Source organism: Trypanosoma theileri, assembly GCF_002087225.1.
Source record: "Trypanosoma theileri isolate Edinburgh chromosome Unknown TM35_Tth_35_V1, whole genome shotgun sequence".
Lineage (NCBI taxonomy): Eukaryota > Euglenozoa > Kinetoplastea > Trypanosomatida > Trypanosomatidae > Trypanosoma > Trypanosoma theileri.
In genome coordinates, this window is record NW_021639877.1 from 209442 (window position 1) to 230900 (window position 21459).

Sequence of the window (21459 nt, forward strand, 5' to 3'; positions counted from 1 at the left end):
CCAGTTCTAAGCGCCATTTTTGGTGCCTTCTTTGCCAAGGAGAGGGAAAAGAGTGATGCTTCTTGTTCTCCCTGTGGTCGACGGCACGACCCCGCGCAGGACCACCTCCTGAAACCGGTGTTTTACCTATCCGAGGTACTGGGTGTCGATGGTAGTGCGTTGGAAAGGGGAAACCCAGTTCATATTGAACACTGCCTTCGCGAGGACGGGTCCTGTTTCTGGAGCTTCAATACTGTACTGCGGCCGTGGGAATTGGGTCGTCCAGGTGCTCTGTACTCTTGCGCTGCCTGCTGGGGGCTTCTTCTTGACGTTGGTGGTGGTGGTTGCTGGCCGGTAATGGTAAAGCCAGGGATGCGCAAATACCCACTGGCAGCACTGCGTCACACCTTGGTACAGCGAGGGTATCGCTGGACGTGTCCACTGGAACGAGAGGGTGGGTTGCGCGTGTGTTTCGGTACATCTAGTTCGCAAGCAGCAAGATATTTTGGTGTAGCAACTGATTCAGTGTTGTCGGAATGTTTGGTTTTGTCTCTTTCAGGTTATGTTGATATGTTTCTGGAACGGTATGAGACTGATGCGGCTTCGGAGGATGGAGCGTCGTTGAGGTCTGCACCTGTTTTGATACGTCGTGGTGTGTGGAAACGACAGGTTTTGGATGAGAATCTACATCTTATTCCAGACGACTTTTTCTTGAGGTTTTCTACAACGCCACACTGCGAGCCTCCTGATTTTGTTGCAATTATGCGATGGGTACTTGCTGTTATGGCGGAGTTAGGTCCTGAAGAAGTGTTTATCGAAGACGCTGCAGGTATCCTTCTGTGATTAGATATGAAAGGTTAGTTGCAAGGGAAAACGAGTATGTGTTTCGGGATGTGTTGCTTAGACTACTGAATGGGAATAAAAAGGAGGCAAATAGAAAGAGTAGTTAAATTTTTGTTTTTTTTTTCGGTTTCAGAGATGATGATGATGATGATGTCAGTGTATTTTTTTTTTTTTTGTTTCTATATTTTTCATGATAGCTTACAGGCGTGAGAGTTTGATTTGTTGCTAATAATAAACTATCAGTGCAAAGGAGGAATAATATATATATATATATATATATATATATTTAAAACGAGAATTTGAAGCCTATAATAGTGAGTTAACAAAGGAAAAAATGGCAGGTAAAGAAGACTCAAGGGTTACAGTGGATTACACTTGTGACAATCCCCTTTTCGCCCTTTCTCCATTAGATGGACGATATAAGCGTAATACTACTTCACTACGCGGTTACTTTTCTGAGTATGCTTTCTTCAAGTATCGTGTGCGTGTCGAAGTAGAGTACCTTGTAGCACTCTGTAAGGAGGTACCGGCAATAATCCCTCTCCGTGATGTCAGTGATGCTCAGTTGCAGCAACTCCGAGAACTCGCAGTGAACCAGTTTTCCCTTGCTGATGCGGAGGAAATTAAGAAGACTGAGCGTGTGACAAATCACGATATCAAGGCGGTGGAGTATTTTTTGAAAGAGCGCATGAACAGCTGTGGTCTAGGGCACTTGTCTGAATTTGTGCACTTTGGCCTTACTTCACAGGACATCAACAACACCGCAATTCCAATGATGCTTCGAGATGCAATGACATCAGTATACCTTCCAGGTCTTGATGGCGTTATTTCTGCACTGGAAAACAAACTCAGCGAGTGGGATGTACCGATGCTCGCACGCACACACGGTCAACCGGCATCACCGACGAATCTGGCGAAGGAGTTTTTGGTGTGGATTGAGCGACTGAAGGAGCAACGTCGTCATATTGTTGAAATCCCTACCACAGGCAAGTTTGGCGGCGCAACTGGAAACTTCAACGCACACCTTGTGGCATACCCATCAGTGGATTGGCGTGCTTTCGGGGATTTGTTTCTTTCTAAGTATTTGGGACTTAAAAGACAAAAGTATACAACACAGATTGAACATTATGATAATTTGGCTGCCTTGTGTGACGCTTGTGCACGGGTTCATGTTATCCTTATTGATCTTTGTCGAGACGTCTGGCAGTACATCTCAATGGGGTTCTTTCATCAGCGTGTAAAAGCGGGAGAAGTTGGTAGCAGTGCAATGCCGCACAAAGTGAATCCAATTGACTTTGAAAATGCAGAAGGAAATTTATTTTTGGCTAATGCTATGTTAAGCTTATTTTCATCTAAATTACCTATATCACGCCTTCAGCGTGATTTAACCGATAGCACCGTACTTCGCAATTTGGGTGTACCAGTTGGACACGCTTGTATCGCCTTTTCTTCTATTTTACGGGGTCTTGATAAGTTATTGGTGAGCCGTGCGACAATTGAGAAGGACCTCTCCAATAATTGGGCAGTGGTGGCAGAAGGTATTCAAACTATTCTTCGCCGCGAATGTTACCCAAAGCCATACGAAGCTCTAAAGGATTTGACGCGTGGTAATCAAGATGTGACAGAAGAGACAGTACATAAATTTATTATGGGTCTTACTGGTATCTCAGAGGATGTGCGGCGTGAACTGCTATCCATTACACCTTTCACTTATGTGGGGTACGTCCGCCCGCACATGTAAATTTTGAAGAATGGATACTGCTCTAGTGAGCACTGCAGAAACAAAATACGAAAAAATGTAGGATGAAAAAATTAGGGGAAAAAAAGCAGGTAAAGAGATAAGAAGAAAAAGAAAGAGAAGATACCATGTTTTTGTTTTTCCTGGTTGGGTGTCCCACTCTCTATCCTCTTTCTTCTTAAATTGATCTTGCCTTCAAACGTCTTCATTTCTACTGATTTTTTTTTTTTTTTAAATCTGAAACTATCTCTTTTCGAACGCACCAAATCATTTTCTTTGTAAGAAAAATGTGATATTGGGATGCATGCTCGTATGGTGTAAGTTCCAGTGGAAAGGAATGAGTCTGCAAACATTTATAATGCATATATATATATATATGCTTTTTTCTGTATTCATGCTATTTTTCTCTCTCTTATTATTGCTATAATTCTTTCGTTGCTTCTTCCCTTTTTTTTTTCTTTTTTTTTATCAATTACTTTCTTTGTAAGAGAGGGAGAGAGATAGGATTAACTTAAATAATCATACTCGAGGATAAATTGAACAGAATTTGAGAATGCCATTTGTGAGTAAGGAGGGAGAGAATAATTACGCGATGGTTCCTCGCGAAGTGGAGGATGTCTCAGCCCCACCGACGGAGGTGGGTTTTCTTGACAATGCCAGCATCTTTTCCGACTCCGTGGATCTCGACGCTGAGAAGAAGCGGGTTGCTGACGATATTCAAGAAGACCAACACGATCAGCCATACGAACAGCAAGAAGCGCTTTCACGCGGAGTTCACAGTAACGCTGATACAGCTTCCGTAAGGAACGGCAGTGTTGAAGTATCGACTGAGCAGCAACCAAAGGCTGCCATTAAGCCACGCCACACACCATTGTCTGCGCCAGTGCAATGGGAACCCATTTCCCTTGCTGTACCAGAGGATGACCCAAATGATGAATTTGACATTGGTACAGCGAAGAAACCAGTGTTTGGGCCTTCGACAGGCACTAAGGAAAAATATGTCTTTGTGAATGGTGAACCCGATCTAAAGGGTGAAGTGGTCTCATGTTTTGAAGAACCAGGACTACTCTACCGCGTTGTGGACAAGTCAAACAAGATTTGGGCCTTCTATAATGACAGCCTTTCCTTCGAGGTACATGTCTCATGTACTTTTGGTAAACACTCAAAGATTGAAGCGTTAGAGAATACTACAATTCATCGTGATGAGAATGGCAATTTTATTGCTGAGGTTGTCGTTTACCCAGCTGAGACAGAGTTCTTTGTCAAGGGATTTGTAAATGGATTCAGCAGCCGAATGCGTGCATTACCGATATCAGATGAGTACCTTTCTGAGTGTCAACAATTACAGTTTACCAACGTTGTGGAAGTTGATATGAACTATGTAAAGGCTCTTGTTGGTGATAATACCGATGCCACCAAGGCATTGGAAGAATGTGTAAAACATAATGTACCTTTTGTGGATATGGAATTTCCACCAATACAGCTTTCCATTGAAGCAGGTGCAAAGAGGCCATTAAAGCTGCTACCTTGGTTTCGCCCTCAGATGTATTTAAACCCAGCCCTTGTCGACCAGATCCGACTCTTCCGCAAAGAAATTGTACCTGGCGATGTTCGACAAGGGGAACTTGGTGACTGTTGGTTTATGTGCGCCATTACAACTCTTGAAGAGCACCCAGAAATGGTTCAACGTATGTTTCGTCACCCACAGGGTGCGGAAGTGGCTCGTGAAGAGCGGGCTGTTGGTGCCTATCGTGTGACACTTAACAAGAATGGACTTTGGAACAGCGTAATTGTTGATAATTATTTACCTGCTCTTGGGGGCAAACCAAAATTTGCCAGCAGTACAGATCTTTGTGAAATGTGGCCTTCAATTCTTGAGAAAGCTTATGCGAAATTGCATGGTAGCTATGGAATGATACAGTCCGGTGATCCTGTTCATGCCCTCACCGATATGACAGGGTGCTCTTCTTCCCGTTTTGATGACGCCTTCAACAAGGCAAAAGAGGACGGTGGAAAAGAATTCTTCCGGGATTTGCTACAACTACATAACTCTGGGTACCAGCTCTTGTTAACTACCCCTGGAAAGGCTCCAGCTTTTCTTCTTGGGACTGATACACATGCCAATGCTTTCAGTAATGAACCTGAGTTGGAAAAGCTTCTCGGAGGAACCGGTCTTATTCCCGGACATGCATACACTGTTGAAGAAATTTACCATTTCCCTGATGAAGGTGACGTAAGATTGATGAAGATTCGCAATGTTTGGGGATCTTGCAAAGAATGGAATGGACCATGGTCTACTGGAAGCAGTGAGTGGGAATCGCACCCCAATGTGGCGGTGTCTTGCAATTATGAAAACACTGATGATACAAGTGTTTGGATGGATTGGGAACACGTGTTGCAGTTCTTCATTGGTGGTGGTGTTCACTTCCTTAACGAAGCGTATGACTACCGTGTCCCAATAATCTTTGCCGACTGTCGTCCATCACTTGTCATGGAAGTGAGTGTGGATAGCCCGGTGAGGGTTTGCGTTTCGCTATCCAATGTTGACCATCGTGGACTCTACACAGAGAACCAAGACGATGAATCTCGTGAATATCCACCACTGATGATTTCCATCTCTTCTACACACCCCGACCAGGAGGGCGTACATAAAGTCATTCAAAACTCCTCCGTGGACCCCGCGAACCCGTCGCCGGACAAGTGGACTTTCATGCAGGGACGTGATGTCAGTATGTTCTACGAACTCACACCAGAGCAGTCCCCATATCTCATTATCCCACGCATGATGGAGACGGAAGAAACCACACACGGCAGCAAGGCGTGGTTCACAAGCCTGCAGGGCAAAATCCACCCGCTGCATTTCGTCAACTCCCATCCAAGCGAGGGCAACGTGGCGGAGGTGCCGGTTGTGTTGGGCCTCCGCTGTGAGCAGCCGGTGGGCGACGGTGGTGTCCGCGTGGACTTCCGCCGCCTCGAAGACGACAACGTTGTGTTTGAGAACTTCCCAAAGTTCCCAGCCGATACAGTGGCAGTGGAGGAGGCGTACTACCAGGTGCGGACACCCACACCAGGATTCGCCGTCGAGAAGGTGGGTCCATCCCTTTTCTGAACAGAGCCGCTCTCTACGGATTAAAGCAATATGCATACATGCATACACACACACTACTATATTATATATGAAAAATGAAGAGTGTGTCTTTTTTTTTTTTTCGGACGAGCAAAAATAAAAAAATATCTTTGACAGCAATTATTAACAACAGTAGCAATCAAATGGTGATGAAAAAGGGAAAGAAAGAATTTCTGCTGGGGGTGAAGGAAAAAAAAAAAAAAAAATAAGCAAAAAAGAAGAAGAAATAGGTGAAAATGTAGAAAAAGAAAATGAATGTATGAGAAAACTCCAGAAAAGAACACTTTCTCTCTTATCACCTCTTCCCCTCTTTATATTTTTATATCTCTTTTTTTTTCGTCTGCCAGGGCGATTTTTTGTAATAACCAGATATGCACACAATGATAGATGGATGGGGAGGAAAATATGTTGTGCAACTATATCGAATGATTGGTTATGGGTATAACATAAAAAAAGAAAAAGAAAAAAATGGTCATCGTTGTCAATAATAGGGTTTGTTTTTCACTGTTTAGCACTCATTCTTTCCTCTCTCTTTTTTTTTTTTTTCAGTGTACCCTTTCTGTTTTTTTTTTTTTCATGATGAACTTTGTCATTAGAGGAGTAAACGAGTAGACTAAATGTCTACTAAACACCACATTATCTACCTTTTTGCAACATCACATTTCTTTTGTATGTGTGTATGTATGTGCTGTTGATGATGGTTTCTGGTGTTTTTTTTTTGTTTTGTTTTTTTTACTATTCTTTGGTCTCCGTCTCTCACCTTTTTTGTATGTGAGTAGAGTTTACCCACTTAGAGAATCGTGGGTAAACAATTGTTTCTATTGATTGATTTATTTTAGAAAGAAAAAGAAACCAAAAGCAAAAAAAAATATAATAGACAAAAAGAAAGGAGCAGTTTTTTTTTTTTTTTTTTTACTTCTTTCTGTATCTCCTGCACACTGTGAAGCATCCTATCTGAAAAAGACATCAACAATCAAATATGTCTGTGGAGGGAGCACACTGTTAAAGGAGCGAAGTGCAAGAAAAAAAAAAAGCAAAAACAAATAATGTTTTTTTTTTTTTTTTTTTTTTTTTTTTTTTGTGGGAGGGAGGGGCAACGTTAGTGAAATTAAGAAACTCTAACCTTGTCAGGCTTTTCTTCGTATCTTTTTATATCGGGTTTGCCCTTTTTTTTCATCTCTGTGTACATACGTTAGATATCTACGCAATATGTACGGTTCTAGGGAAAAAGGGAACGTGTCGAATTTTTGGTGACTCTGTATTTCTTTTCTCTTGGTTATTACTTTTTTTATATATATGTATGTCTTTTTGTTCTTATATAGGTTGTTTTTGTTCATTTTTTTTCTTCCGTTCTTCTGTTTTTGTGGTATGAGTGTATTGGACCGTTGATGGCTGATTCCTTATTAATGCAGAGCTACAATGCGTATTGCGGTGGTCAAGGGTTTCACTGGATTCTTCTTATTTCTTCTTTTCTCTTTTTTTGTCCATCTTCTCTTTCCTTTTTTTTTTTTTGCCCCGCTTGTGGATATGAAGAGGGTAGCTGAAGGTTAGAGAGGGAGTGTGAAGTGGAGAAGGTGTGTGATATTCCTTTAGTAAAAATAAGGAGAGAATATCGAAAGAAATTGTTACATCTCTTTTTTTTTTTTTTTTTAAAGAGTTATTCTTGGAAAAAAACGGAAAATAATAACAATAGTGTTTGTTGTTATTTTAACGTTGGTAACGAAGAATACAATTAAAAAAATAAGAAGATAGAGTCTAATTTAGTAAGATTAAAAGATCATTTCCTTCTTCCTTTCATCTTATTGCATATCACTGGTGTTAGGCAGAGTGAGTGTTCCGTTTATCGACCATGATACACCACTGCTGCAGTTTCTTGGTGAGGCCGCTACTGCTTCTGCTGATGTTATTGATGATGTTTGTAGTTGTGGTAGTGGCTGAACGTGACGTACGAGAAGAATCCTCTGGACTTTCTTGTCCGGTTGGATGGACATCGTCTCCATTGTGGTTAACTCCAAATGATAACGCAACGTGGTGTGTAAAACCACAAGCGTCTCTAGTAACACCACTCGAGGTAGACGGGGCGTGTAAACATATATTTGATGTGGATTCACCACGTGATAGTAGCGGAAATGTATACACAAAATTAATACCCCAAGCAGTTTCTATTTACTCTGAAGAACAGAACACCTGGCTACAACAACTGTTGGCCCCATTTTCTGTTCAAATGGGTGAACTAGTGCTGCTCGGTGGTGCAGCAGGGTTTGGTGATATAACTTGGCACCATTATAGTGGCACCATAAATGGTACAGCACCCCTTTACACACATTTTGCCCCTTCAGTAAATTGGCAAGATAGAAGTGGATGTATTGCAATGCGACAGGATGGATTCTGGGATCTGGTCGATTGTTTGTCCCCGAAGAGGCCCTTTGTCTGTGGGGTTTTCTTAAACATAACCACTGATAACAATTCTACAGGTAATGATAGTAATAACTCTGTCCCGACAACGCAGCCACCCACAGAAGTAGTTCCTGATGATACTCCTAAACCAACTAGACCTCCCGTACCATATCCACCATTGGAATGCTTGAATGGGTGGTCACCATACTACGACAAATGTTATCGCCTCTTTACAATGTCAAGAGAAACAGAAGAAGAAGGTATGAGTCAACAGGAAGCTAGACAATACTGCGAGGCAATAAATCCTCATATTACCCTTACTGCAATATTAAACGAAAATGAGGCTTTATTTGTTGATCATCTAGTGCAAGAATGGGCGAAAGATCATCTTGAGAGTTTATCTGTAGTTCAAGTCTTTATTGGTGGTATTTTTACCTCATATGGTTCAGTAGGTGTATGGTATGAAGACTCCCTCTGGTATGATGATAGGGATTTTGCTCTTACTTTCCCTTCGAGTCCAACCTGGCCCACGCCTACTAATAATTTATTCTCCAATTGGGATATTGGGGAACCAAGTATGTCTTTTGGCTGTGTTGCTGTCCTTCCCAATAGCACATGGCGTGCGGTGGATTGTCGATTAACCTTACCTTTTGTGTGCTCATACCTTAACGATGGATCTGTTACCGTAGAGGAACCTACTGTGATGCCGAATGACACCTCGGATTCTTCCGAGAATGAGGAGACTACTACTAGTACTACTACTACGACCGCCGCTCCCACCCCACCGCCGAATTTCTTATGCATGACGGACTGGACGTACTTTGCTCCTACTCACCGCTGCCATCGTATCTTCAACGACCGTAGTATTGCCGCAGCGGATCTCGAGCAGCATTGTGAAGATCTCCTCATCGCCACAGCCGCCCCTGCCGACGCCGTGCATGCCGCCACCATCACAACCGTCGAGGAGAGCGCCTTCGCTGGTCGCCTCGTCGCTGCCGCCGGCCTCCCGCGGGCACTCATCGGCGTATCGTACACCGCCGGTGGACTCGCCGGGCTCTTTCTCGACGGCGTCACCGACTGGCGGCCGAACCTCGCGGCGAGTCTCTGGGCCCCCGGTCAACCCGCACGCGAGAGCGGCTGCGTCACCGTCGGACCAACAGGCGCCTGGGCACACATTCCGTGCGGCGTACCCGTTCCAGCGTATGCATGTACGTACCACGCCGGTGACGTGCAGCCACTGCCGGAACCGCAGCCGCAGCCAGAGGAGACCCCCATACCCGTCCCAACAACTTCCACCGAAGCCCCGGGGAGTGAGGAGCTGCCGCTGGAAACACGCATCACTTCACTCGCAGGTGCAGGCCACTTGATGGTGGCGGCCGGTACCGTAGGCATCTACACCGTGGCAGGTAACGGTGGTCCGACAGATGGACTCTTGCTGATGTTTGCACCCGACCTTTCAGAGGAACTGGCAGGTGTTGGATGGGGGATGAAAACTGTACACCAATCACCATGTGGGAGTTACAAGAAAGAAGAGTATATTTTTCCTGTGATGCAAGGAGTGGTGACGGTGTCTCACCCAAACGAGACGATGCGGGGTCGCGTGTGTATCTCCAAAGACGGATTACGCTACGTACCCGCAGGTAATATAACCTTTGAAGTTGTGGATGTGCTATTGCGTGGTTTTATTCCCCTTTCACCGGTGATTGAAGAGGAAGAGGGAAAAGAGGCAGAAATAGCTAAAACTAGGATAAGTAATACATATGAGAGCAAGAGATCTGACGTGGAAAGTAAAGAGATTGGAATTTCATTAGGATCTACTGGTATGTTGCAACCAGTATTTTATCAAGGTAGCTATCAAACGACAGCCAAAATTCGATACTTCCGGTTTTCATCTTCTGCAGATTGTGAAAGTAGTCGTTACAATCTTTTTGGAGAAAATCTTACCCTTGTTCAAAATGGAGAGAAACACCTCGTTATTACATACCAGGTTGCTGATGTGGTTCCAGTTGACAAAAGTAAACTTGAGAGGTTACATGATCCTTCATTTGATGAAGAACAACCACCCACGGAGTTTTTCGTATGCGTTTCTGTTTTTAAAAATACTACCGAAGTTTCTATGTCTTCTCTCACTATGGAAGGAAATGATACCGATAGCCCTTTACAAACTTCATTCTTTAATTCTAATCAGGATGAGGTAAACTACGAAAAAAATGAGGATATAGAAGGCATAACTACCCAGTCTATCGATGGAAAACCACTTTGGATTTACACAGTAGTTCCAAATATACGAGTGTATATAACCCCACCACATGTTGTGATTCGTGGTATGTGGGGTCTTTCTCCCGCTATGCGTGATGACATTGATACTACTATTTTTCCGCTATCTGTGGCATCGAAAAAATCAATTGTTGTGCCTCAGTTCTCATCACCTATTATTGTATTTGATAGTGAGGGATTACGAGAGGGGATGACATTCTTGTTATCTCAGAAAGTTGGGGAATGTTCTCGTGAGCAGTTAGTGCTGCATCGTGACCCAAGTAATCCTTCAATACCTGATACATTGGATACGATGATTGCTATTAGTACATTGAATGTATCTACAAGAACAACTACAACTACTACAAGAACTGCAGATAATAATACTGGTGTTACCCGTGACAATTTTGTTGCATTTATTCAGTTGAATTTAAATCATACAGGAATGTGGGGTACAAACGTCAGTGAAGATATTCAAACATGGCAGGTTTGTTTTGCATATACCCCACTCTCACGTTTTATCCCTCTTTCAAAAATGACTATAGTAGTTCAGCGTGCCAATATTTCTTCTATCACAGCTCATGATGGAAATGACAACAGTGTGAGCAGTGACGTTTATCGACAACTGAAAATCGGTGTGGGTTTCAGTGGACTTTTAAAGTTGTGGGGTCTTGAAGTGAGTATGTGGTCACCAAGCACAATTAGTACTACCGAAATTGCTTTTGCAATGGCTCCCCCAGGAAATGCAGCTATTTCTGATCCAAAGTTTCAATGTAGTAACTCGTCTCTTTTCTACGGTGATCGTACTTTTAACATTGTTTTGCCGCGTAACACTGCTATGGGTATTGGTCGAACCTCATTCACAGAAGAGATAACACATAATGTATTCCAGGAAGATCAAAATGATAATCAAGAAGCAGCTGCTGTTATAATTCCTCCGGGGTTTCTTCGGGAAGAAACTATGCGCCGTATGCGTGTTTGTTTATCTTTGCCTTTGCCATTTCAGAGTGACAGTCGTGTTTTCCATCCTACCAGTGTTACTCTTGATGTCCGACCTGTTGAAGTGCATTTTATCGGATCCTATGCGGCCAGTTTTCCTACTTCTGCATCACAGGATCGTTTGACGGTTGTAGAAGTTGCTGAAAATGTGAATGATCTAGTGTTGCCAATTACTGGCTACGGGTTAAGAGACGACATGATGTTATTCCTTTCAGAGGAACGCTGTTACCCGAGACTTGGAGAGGGGGATGGAAATGATGAGAGCGTGTGGGGATATGTAAACCGCATTAGTCGTATGAACTTTACAATTATGCGTTTTTACGACGTACCACCAAACTTCCAGCAAGTGGGATCTTTGCAAGGTTCGGCTAAAGCGGGTGATGTTTTTATTACACTTAATACCTCCCATACGGCACCTATGATAGCAGATCATGTGTTTGGAACATCCCGTAATCCTCTTTTTATGTGTCTCTTTGTACCATCTACGCATCGTGCGGTGTATCCACTCCCATTCAAGTTTGTTGTACGTCCACCTCGTGTGACTTCTATTCGCATGGCACACCAGTCCTCTGAACAGGAGGAGAAAGAGGAAAATACCACCGTGGTAACAACAACTAAAGGAAGAAGTGAATTACAAGATTCACCAGTATTGATGTATGCATCATTTGTTGATCTTGTTGTAGAAGGGTTCGGATTAAATGATGAAGAGACAGTTTTTGTACCCGCAGTTAATTGCAGCAACGCTACAAGCTTTTTATGGCGAAGTCCAGTCCGTACTTCAGGAGTTCCGTCAATGGTATCTAATCCTTTTGGTAACTCTGCTCATGATTCATCATCCGTATTGTCACGTTATGTGAATCCCCTGACTTCTATGTCTTCGTGGTTTCTATCACTCTCACAGGCGCACACGACACGTATTGGAGCAATAGATCCAGGGAATGGTATTGTTGATCGCTTCCAGTGGTGTGTGCGATACAGAGATGTTGATGCGTTTGAGACTGGTCGTAGTAGCAGTAGTAGTAGTAGTAGTACTAATAGTAATAGTAGCAATAATTATAATCAATATGGTAATAATATTGGAGATCATACAGGTGACCGCGCATCCACGTTAGCAGAAGATGATTATGATTGGAGAAGAGGTTTCGTACCAACAGGCATTCCATGTCGCCTTGTCATACCTCCCGCAGATGGATTTCTCTTCGGAAACAGTACGACAAAACACATTACACTCAAAACACGTCACCCAACATTAGGACATTGGGAAAAGATTCAACTGGTTGGCCCTCTTATCGATCATACAACTGCATTAGGGAATCCACTATTTATGTTTCTTGCTGAAGAGCTTGTTCCATGCAAAAAACTCAAAAATTACTTTATCAACACAAATGATTCAGATCGTTTTATTGTGTCGGTAAATGGCTCCACTGTTATTTTACCAAAATTGTTGACCAATACTGGAAGGTTTAAACTGTGTGCCAGTGCCATTTATCCTGAGCGACGCTCTTCAGAGGAGGGGACCGAAATGGCGTTACAATTTTTTGAACTTAAAGGATTACGCATAGATTTGGTAGAACCTGTTTACGCGGTCTTTTCGTTGAACGGCTCTGAGTACGTTAACGTGGAGCAAGGACAAGAGTGGACCCTACCGATAAGTGGATCAAGTATCTCTAACCGATCTATTGTACGGTTCCGGTCCCTAAACGCAAATTGTAGCACTCCTATGCCTGATGGATTGGATGATGTGATTGTGCGTGATGTCTTTGAAGGACTGAAACTTTTTGGTGATATTGTTTCGCCTTCAGAGCCAAATGAAGGTGAAGGGGAGGTTGGCAGGCGTCATTATATTGTACTGGAACGTGATTTTATTAGAGGACTTCCAATACAGAAATATAAATTATGCTTCAAACCTGATCGTTCCACAGAGTGGTTGACCTCTGGTGTAGTATTAGATGTACACGAGCATGTTCGCCATCCCACACGATATAATTACTTTGCTGATGATGGAAGCGAGGATATTGTTTCTGTAACAGCACTTCCACCCACAAAAGTTGCGCTGGAATGGCTCACACAGGAGAAGGATACAACAAATATTGTGGGTGCTATTGCCCGTGAAGTGGCAATGGCACTCTGGTGTCGTGGTGGTGCTGTAACAACAGAGAGTAGAGATAATAATAATAATAATAATAATACGACAGTAGTATCTTGTGGGAGTTGGAGGCGGGTGATGTTCGTACGCCCCCTGGACGATGACAGAAATCCGTGTTTTGTGGATTATGAAGCTGTGCAGTCAGACATTGTACGTGGTCCGTATGTACTCAATGACGGTATTCTCACTATTCCTCGTGATGTAAGTCGAAACGTTAGTTTCTATCCCAACACAACACAACCGTGGATTATGTGTCTGGAGACCGCACCAGAGAGATGGCGGGAGCCAATTAACCCTTTTGTACAATTACAGTTTACACCACCATTTCCAGTAGGGTTCCGTCATCAACCTGATGATTCTAGCAACAGTTCTGCGACTTTCTTTAAACAGATGAATCCAGAAGTTATCACAGATGCTAACCGTATTGATGCGGAAGGTAATACTACACTGTTTTTACATATGGAAGATGCGAGTAAAGTATTTTACTTGAATGGTTATGGTATTCAGCGTGGTTTTAAGATACGTTTTGGGTTACATTGTGATGAAAAAATTAATTCTCAAGATTTAAATGAAAATCAAACAATAGAAGATGTAATTTGGCGAATGCAAGGTCTAAACAACACACTTCTCTATCAAGTTCCGCTAACTATTGAGGATGATCATGGTGTATTTCTTATCCCTTCCACTCACTTCACCCATTTAGAGGAGAAAACACCGATGTGTCTTTCAAGTGATAATGGTACTTCTTACATGATGACAAATCTTTCATTAGTGGTGCTACCATCACAATTGCGGTATGATGTACCCCAAGATGAGTCTCATGTATCTGAAGTTGCATTTCAACACACACTCGTTGTTCCGCGCTTGAGTAAGGGAACAGTAAACCTTACCGATATTTATATTGACAACGGTATTAATAAAACAAATAATACCAATTCTAAAATTACTATTTTTAAAGTTGGAACACGTGTAATGTTATCTTCTGTTTGTTATGAAAATCGTGAGCAACTTCCCATAATTATTGTAACAACACCAAACTTAATAACACTTACAGAAACACACACTAGTGTTGCTAATAAATACCGATTGCATATATGTATTGGTACTGGAAATAATACATATAAAGATAATGAAATAACTACTTTAGGATTCCTACCGTCTGGTCTCTATTTTCGTGTATTAGATGTTGCTGTGACATCTATTGCATTACACAAGACTATTCCAAACACTGTTGCAGAAGAAAATGGTGTTCATCATCTTATTGTTCGTCGCAGTACCGAGTCTATGCTCCTCGATGTTACGATAGAGCGAAGTACAGCTGACGAGAAGACTAGTAGTAATAACATGAGAGAAGTATCCACCTCTACGCCTAGCATAGAAGAGCGATATATCGATATGTTAGACACTCCTGGTGCATTGGCACTTTTCCGTTTGGCAAAATTCCGTCTAGGAAAACCTTGTGTTATGCCAGATCCAGAGGAGAAGGAAGCTACGGTTAATCTTCTCACTGCTGTAACTGCTACCTTTGTAAATGACACTTTAAGTGTAGCGACACAAGATGGGACCTCGGTAGAAAATGTTGTGTTGCCCCTTCATACAGCGAAGACAGAGACAGTAGAACCTTGGGCATCTTCCTCTTTGTGTTTCTCTGTAGATGGCGGTCGTCATTACCTTTCTGTTGGTATTTCTTACGTTTCGGTGACATGGGCGCCAACATTACGTGTGCAGGTTCCTTTAAGGGACGAGGATGATGATGATAATAATAACGATAATGAAGAAGAAGAAGGAGAAAAAGAAAACTCTCTGGGAAGGGAAATCAAAGGTGGTGATTACCCAGTTCTCTCCACAGTTATTCATTTATTTGAACAGGAAAGTCTTTATGGTAAACTTGTGGATATACGTTACAATGACTATTCCTCTTCCATTAAGGATACACCACTAAATCGATACTTGGGTAGTTTTACAGCAGATGCTCTTTGGTCTGGTTTCTTGGAGAATGCTGGGTTTGCGGTTGGTGGTGAAGTTTATCTCTCGGCTTCAATGGTAGAGAAGAACGAAGAAAAAGAAGAAGGTGCCGAACTACGTTTTTCAGTGAACTACCGCCACCGAGATATTGCTACAGGATTAACCATGCAAGTAAAACCCATGGCTCTTCGTTGTATAGGGGAAGTACCAACTACTTTTCAGCAACTTCATCCTCAGTCTAATGGATGGCTTCTACCCATTGCGAATCCATGTGCCCGCAGTATTCAGGCTGGTACAACTGTGAGACTTGTTGATGTGAATGCTGTTTCTTGTGATGCCTCTGAAGTGTTTGACCACAAATATGTCTTTGATGGTATCTTGATGAAACCACGAGAGTGGTCAGGTCTCAAGATAACCCCAACGGCGGCGCTTCAACTTCCACCGGCTTTGCGTTACGTTCCAGATGGACAATACAAGGTCTGTGTGAAGAAATATATTCCTTACCATCTCGGTAAGGGGGTAATTTTTATGGATACACCTTTGAAAATAGAAATAACTTCATCTTTTATTGTGAATGAAGTTGGTTCAATACAACATGGAGCACTTGCTGCGTTTATGGGGGCTGAGTCAAATTTTGCATTGCGTGGATCTGTTGTACCTTTTATAAAGGATATTCGTATCGCCTTTGTACCGATAATATTAACAAGAAATAATATGAATACTGTAGCTACAGAGTGTAGAAGAGGTCTTCAATGGGGTTTAAAAAATAAAAATGCTAATGCAACGTCCTTGCCAATTCTGTGGAAAAGGTCCAAATCTTTTTCTCTCCATTTGGATCCAGAAGATCTTATTTCTCTTAAGAATCATACTACATACCGTGTATGCTACAGCGTTGATGGTGGTCTTAGCTTTCGTGAAGCTGGAGATGCGCCACCATTCCTGTTGATGGTAAACCTTTATCCTACTCTCTTGGGTATGTTGACTACGAGGCATAATGTTTATAATCCTAATATGGTGACACCTTCTTCTTTGCGTCTGGAACGTTTCTTTACTCATGACATATTATCTATTCCTGTTTCATCATATACATCACCTGCAAAAGTGGTTTTATTTGAAGATAGACCACCTAGCTACTATTACAATGCAAGTATGTGTTTTGTTGGAAATGGTATTGGAAAAGGAAGTGGTCGTGGGGCAGCTGGTGCAGTAAAGGCATTAGCTGTTGCAATTCTTCGAACTGATATTTTTGGACATGTCTGTAATGGGAACAATTTAACATCTATGATTAAAGCAAATGAGGAGGTACATCCAAGCTGGGGTGATTATATTCTCAATCCATTAGCACTTCCAGTGTTTGTTGTGAATGCACGTAGCGGATGCCTTTGGGAGTATACTTCAGATAATAACACTAGTAACAGTATGGGGAGTAATGATGAAGATAGTAGTAGTAGTAGTAGTAGTAGTAGTAGTAGTAGTAGTAGTAGTGTGTTACGACATGATTGGTTGGCTCACACTGCCGCACTACGAGCCGCAGGAGGACTCAATATGCAGGCAATAATGCAGAGAGCGTCAACTGCAGAGGAGCGTTCTAGTCGGAAATCCACTTCGTACCTTGTGTGTACATCTATAGATGGTGTCCATTTCTACAGTGCCAACACACCACTTCAGGAAGAGAACAAGAGCGAAAATAGTACGTGGGAGCCGTTTCTCTCTTCACTGACAACTAAAATACCACGTGAAGCGGCAGCACCATTAGAGAATGTTAGTCGTCTACCTCTCGTAATACGTCTAGATGAAGACATCAGCGGTTCATACTATGTACGTGATTTGGCTGTTATTGTTACTCTTGTCGTACGCCCGAATCTGATGACTGTTCATGACTCTGTGCGATTGGAGGGAACCCAAGAAGCACTTGAGCGCTTTCAGAGAAAAATTGCACAACTACTAGAGGTGGATCCCACTATCGTTGTGGTGCGCTTAGAAGATCGTGGTGTGGTCTCTGCTTTAATCAACGCTAGGGATGAAGAATGGGTGAAATACCCAACCTACACACTTTCTCTGTCCCTCCTGACAGACGTGCGTTCTTCTACTAACGATTTAAGCGCAGAGGAACAAACAAAAGATATCACACCGTTGCCAGAGTTGCTGCTACGTTACGTTAAGTTGCTGGGTGACAACAATACACAGAATTCTCTCTTCTCAACTCTGCTGAATCCTGGTGTTTATGAGAGGGGGCTCGCTAGGGTGTGGGCACCGTATGTGAACTTTACTTTTGGCACTGGGGATGATTTGCATGCAGCACTTCTGCATCATAAGAGCAAATTACCTAAAATGCCCGTCGAGGAGTTGGCATGGCGAACCCGCTTTGCCGCCGTCCCACACGACACCCTCGTCGCTGATAACATCCCTGATGAGTCATCAAAAGACTCAACAGCAGGAATACCCTTCTGGACACTGTTACTACTTATTGTGCTGCCTGTCGGCCTCATTGTGGGATTAATACTTGGATGCAGGCAGCGCGTTCAGTTCCAACAACCAGGGAAGGATCAGGGAAGGAAACGACAAGGGCAGGCAGAGCGACAAAATGGCCACCATTGAGAGAGTAAGATATCAAGAGTTGTAAATGAGCACGAATGGGAGAATAAATAAACAAGGTCATGTTGTTATTGATGTCAGTGTCAGTGGTAAAAAAAAAAAAAAAGAAAGAAATCTATGACACTGAGTGTCAAGAAGCAAAAACAACAAAAAAAAAGATTAAACCTCTACTGTTATGTTTATTTCGTATTTCTTATTTTTCTTTTCTTTATTCGTACGCGTAACCCCTCCTTGTTTCCGTCGTTATGTGTTTTTATTTCCGTAAATATATTTCTAATTGCGACGGATTTCTCAAGTTCTTAAACATTTTCTTTCTTTTCTTCGTCATCGTAACCGTTGGGATAGTAAGGAAGGGAAAAGAACTCATACTCTCCCCATATGCGTTTTTTTTTTTTTTTTAATTCTGATTTTGAATTGGAGCGTACTACATATAACTTTCTTTCTTTCTTTCTTTGTATATGGGTGTGTGTGTGTGTGCCTGTATCTTCTGAAAGTGGTTTATTTAAGCCTTGTGTCTTGCCTTGACATGTGTTTGTCTTAAATAATACAATAATACGTTTTTTTTTTTTTTTTCTTCATTGTTTTATTTGGTTTTCTTTTTTGTAGGATATATTGCGGAGGAAGGTAGCACATACAATACATCTCCACACACGCGGGGATTTCGAGGAGCGAAATCATCATCAAGAACAACACGAAGGAGGAAAAACGGTAGGGTAAAAAAAAAATATATATATATATATATATATATATATATATCTATATCTATATCTGACAAGTCGCATCGAGTAACTCTAACAGCGAGCCAGGAAATAGAAATATTGAAAGTACAATCAAGAAGGAAAAAAAAAAAGTTACAAAGAAGAAAAAATAAGTTGCGCAAATGAGGCAGAGACGGCAACGCACAGAGTCTATGGTGCAGCGCTTTGCCAGGACATCCGTCAGTGAGGGTTTTGATCTCTGGGACAAGGACTATCTCTTAGGTGCATTGCGGCTGTTCCTATTTAAAGGTGAGACGGCCCCACCGTTTCAGGTTGGCCCTTGTATGGATGCAACTGGGGAAATTCTTGTGCAGATGGAGGAGTACGAGGATGCGAGTGAGCAGTTTACGCTTGCGGCGGAGAAGTATGCGCTCATTCAGCGTAATGATCTGGCGCAGCTGATGCGCATCAAGGCGGCGGAGTGCACGGATGGTCCTGAAGAGGCGCTTCGTCAAGTAACGGCTTATGTATCGGAGCAGCGGGAGATGACACCGGGCCTCGCTCGTGCCCATGCCTATCACGCCCAGTTGTTGCTGAAAACGGCGAAGGATATTAACGCTGTGGCGCCTGAAGCCGTTGCGGCTGCCCGTCTTGCGTGCAACAACTGCTGGGACCGCGTGCATGTGGGGTACGTGACGCTTGGCGACGCCCTTTGTGCTGCTGGCCGCCCGACGGAGGCGTGCGAGGAGTACCAGCGGGCGGTGGAGGCGAACGAGAACTGCATTGCGGGGCTCGAGCGGCACATGTCAGTCCTGCGCGACCGGCTGCGCGAGACCACCGACGGGGCAGCGCAGAGTCGCCTGCGGTCGGAGCTCCTGCGGCTGCTGGACGCGGCCATCGCCCTCCACCCCCGCCCGACGCTGCTGCGGGAAAAGGCGTTTCTCCTCAGCGAGACGGCGGGCGACGCGGCCGCGCTGGACTTCCTCGAGCCCCTCATCCGCAACCCGCCGCCGGAGGAGGCCGACGCCGCCGCCAACCAAACCGTCACCACGCTCCTCAAGGCGAAGGCGGCCATCCTCGCCGACAGCGGAAGTATGAAAGAGGCGCTCAAAGCCGCAGAGGCCGCCCTGCGCGAGAGCCCAGGCGACGAAGAAGCAGCCGCCATCGTGGCAGAGATACAGCAAAGCGTCTAGAACACAAGAATACGAAATAGGGAGAGGGCGAAAGAGATAACTTGTATGGAAAGCGAACGAAATTGAAAAAAAAAAAAGTAAAAAGAAAGATGATCGGGAGCGTTCATTCGTTGCGTCCCTTGGCAAAGAGAGAGGAGCAAAAGGAAACAAAAAAGAAAAATAGGCAAAAGGGGATGTAGAGAATACATAACAGAAAAATATGCTAGGACGTAACAAGCGTGTTTTTTCTTGTTGTTGTTTTTTTTTTTTTGTCCACAACGTGGAAAAAAAAAAGAAAAGAAAAAGAAAGAAAGAAAGTAGAAGGAGGAAAAAAAATAGTTATAGAGATGGCTACTGCGCACGCGCTCTACGGCGCTAACATTCTCTTAGAGAAAATCAATAAAAAAAAGGGGATATCCGCATACGAGCACAAGCAGAAACGTACTCCCAACAGAGCCATAGTGGGCGTTAATTGCTTTGTGTGCTTGTACTTCTCTTTTGATGTCCCTTACATATCGTTGTTCTACTTTTCTGTTTTTTCTCCTCCTCGGAAGCAGTGATGGTAAAAAAAAAAAAAAAAACGAAGAATATTGAGTAAGAAAAAAGGTAGACAAACCAAAAGTCAGCAGCAGTGGAAAAAAGAGGAAAAAGGAGAGAGAAGTGTTCCATGTATCTGCGTACAGTGCTTGCGTTGTATAGCTTGTTTTTTTTTTTTTTTTTTTTTTTTTGCTCGCAAAAAAAAAAAAAAAGAGATTGAAGGAAAGATAAAATTGGCACACGGTGAATGAAAAAGGGTAGAAAAGTTGATTGTACGACGCGCAAATCACGCGCTGTTTTTCTTTCCTGTTGTTGTTGAATGTTGAGTGAGACAATTTTGCAGTAACCAAGATTTTTGTGTATGTGTGTGGAATGATGCTTGCGATACTCAATGTAGTAGGCTCAAAAATGTGTTTCTTTCACTTCTTGTTTCGTGATGTTTCATTCTATTTTGTTTCGTGATGTTTCATTGTTTTGTTTCATTGTTTTGTTTTTTTCTGTGTTTAAATGTCAGATCTCCTCCATTCTTTCTTCTTATTCCTGTTTCTTCAGTATTACTTGTGTGCTCTGTTGCAAATGGGGGTGAGTGCGTTGCATGCAGTTTTGCCATCTCTCTCACTACTTCTTTCTCTCTTATGTGTAAGTGTTAGTGTGAGTTTGTATATGAGTACGTCTGTATGGGTTCACCCACTGTGGGTGTTCTTTTTCTTTTTCTTTTTTTATCATTTCCTTATTCCTTGCTTTTTTTTCTTTTAGGATGTGCTCCATCCAGAAGTGGCATTATGTTTTTTTTTCACTACTCTTCTTTTTTTTATTTGTCTTCTACCTTCTTCTATAAATACACACCATGACGGAGTCAATTAACTACAACAAAGTGTTTTAGTGGTAAAAGTGCCGATCAATCCACTTTTAGTTGAGAGTTAAAAGGTAAAAAGGAGAAGAAACAAAAAAAAAAAAAAAAACCCAAATAAAGAAAGAAGGGTGCTTATCCACTTGGTCTAGTCTTG

General features: G+C 42.8%; 5 protein-coding genes across 5 annotated transcripts; all 5 read left to right on the plus strand.

Annotated features, from left to right (window-relative positions):
• TM35_000351820 (uncharacterized protein) lies at positions 1-822 on the plus strand (the record flags this gene model as incomplete). Its single annotated transcript, XM_029029235.1, has 1 exon — positions 1-822. A coding segment is annotated over one exon (822 nt), but the record flags the coding sequence as incomplete, so codon positions are not given.
• A 334-nt stretch (positions 823-1156) lies between these two features.
• Positions 1157-2563, plus strand: TM35_000351830 (putative adenylosuccinate lyase; the record flags this gene model as incomplete). Its single annotated transcript, XM_029029236.1, has 1 exon — positions 1157-2563. One exon carries the CDS (start codon positions 1157-1159, stop codon positions 2561-2563), a length of 1407 nt encoding a protein of 468 aa, XP_028879505.1.
• Positions 2564-3113: 550 nt separating this feature from the next.
• On the plus strand, positions 3114-5669 carry TM35_000351840 (calpain-like cysteine peptidase; the record flags this gene model as incomplete). The annotated part of the gene is made up of 1 exon (XM_029029237.1): positions 3114-5669. One exon carries the CDS (start codon positions 3114-3116, stop codon positions 5667-5669), a length of 2556 nt encoding a protein of 851 aa, XP_028879506.1.
• Positions 5670-7536: 1867 nt separating this feature from the next.
• On the plus strand, positions 7537-18048 carry TM35_000351850 (uncharacterized protein; the record flags this gene model as incomplete). Its single annotated transcript, XM_029029238.1, has 1 exon — positions 7537-18048. One exon carries the CDS (start codon positions 7537-7539, stop codon positions 18046-18048), a length of 10512 nt encoding a protein of 3503 aa, XP_028879507.1.
• An 877-nt stretch (positions 18049-18925) lies between these two features.
• TM35_000351860 (uncharacterized protein) lies at positions 18926-19936 on the plus strand (the record flags this gene model as incomplete). The annotated part of the gene is made up of 1 exon (XM_029029239.1): positions 18926-19936. The coding sequence occupies one exon, from the start codon at positions 18926-18928 to the stop codon at positions 19934-19936; it is 1011 nt and encodes a 336-aa protein (XP_028879508.1).
• Positions 19937-21459: the final 1523 nt, after the last annotated feature.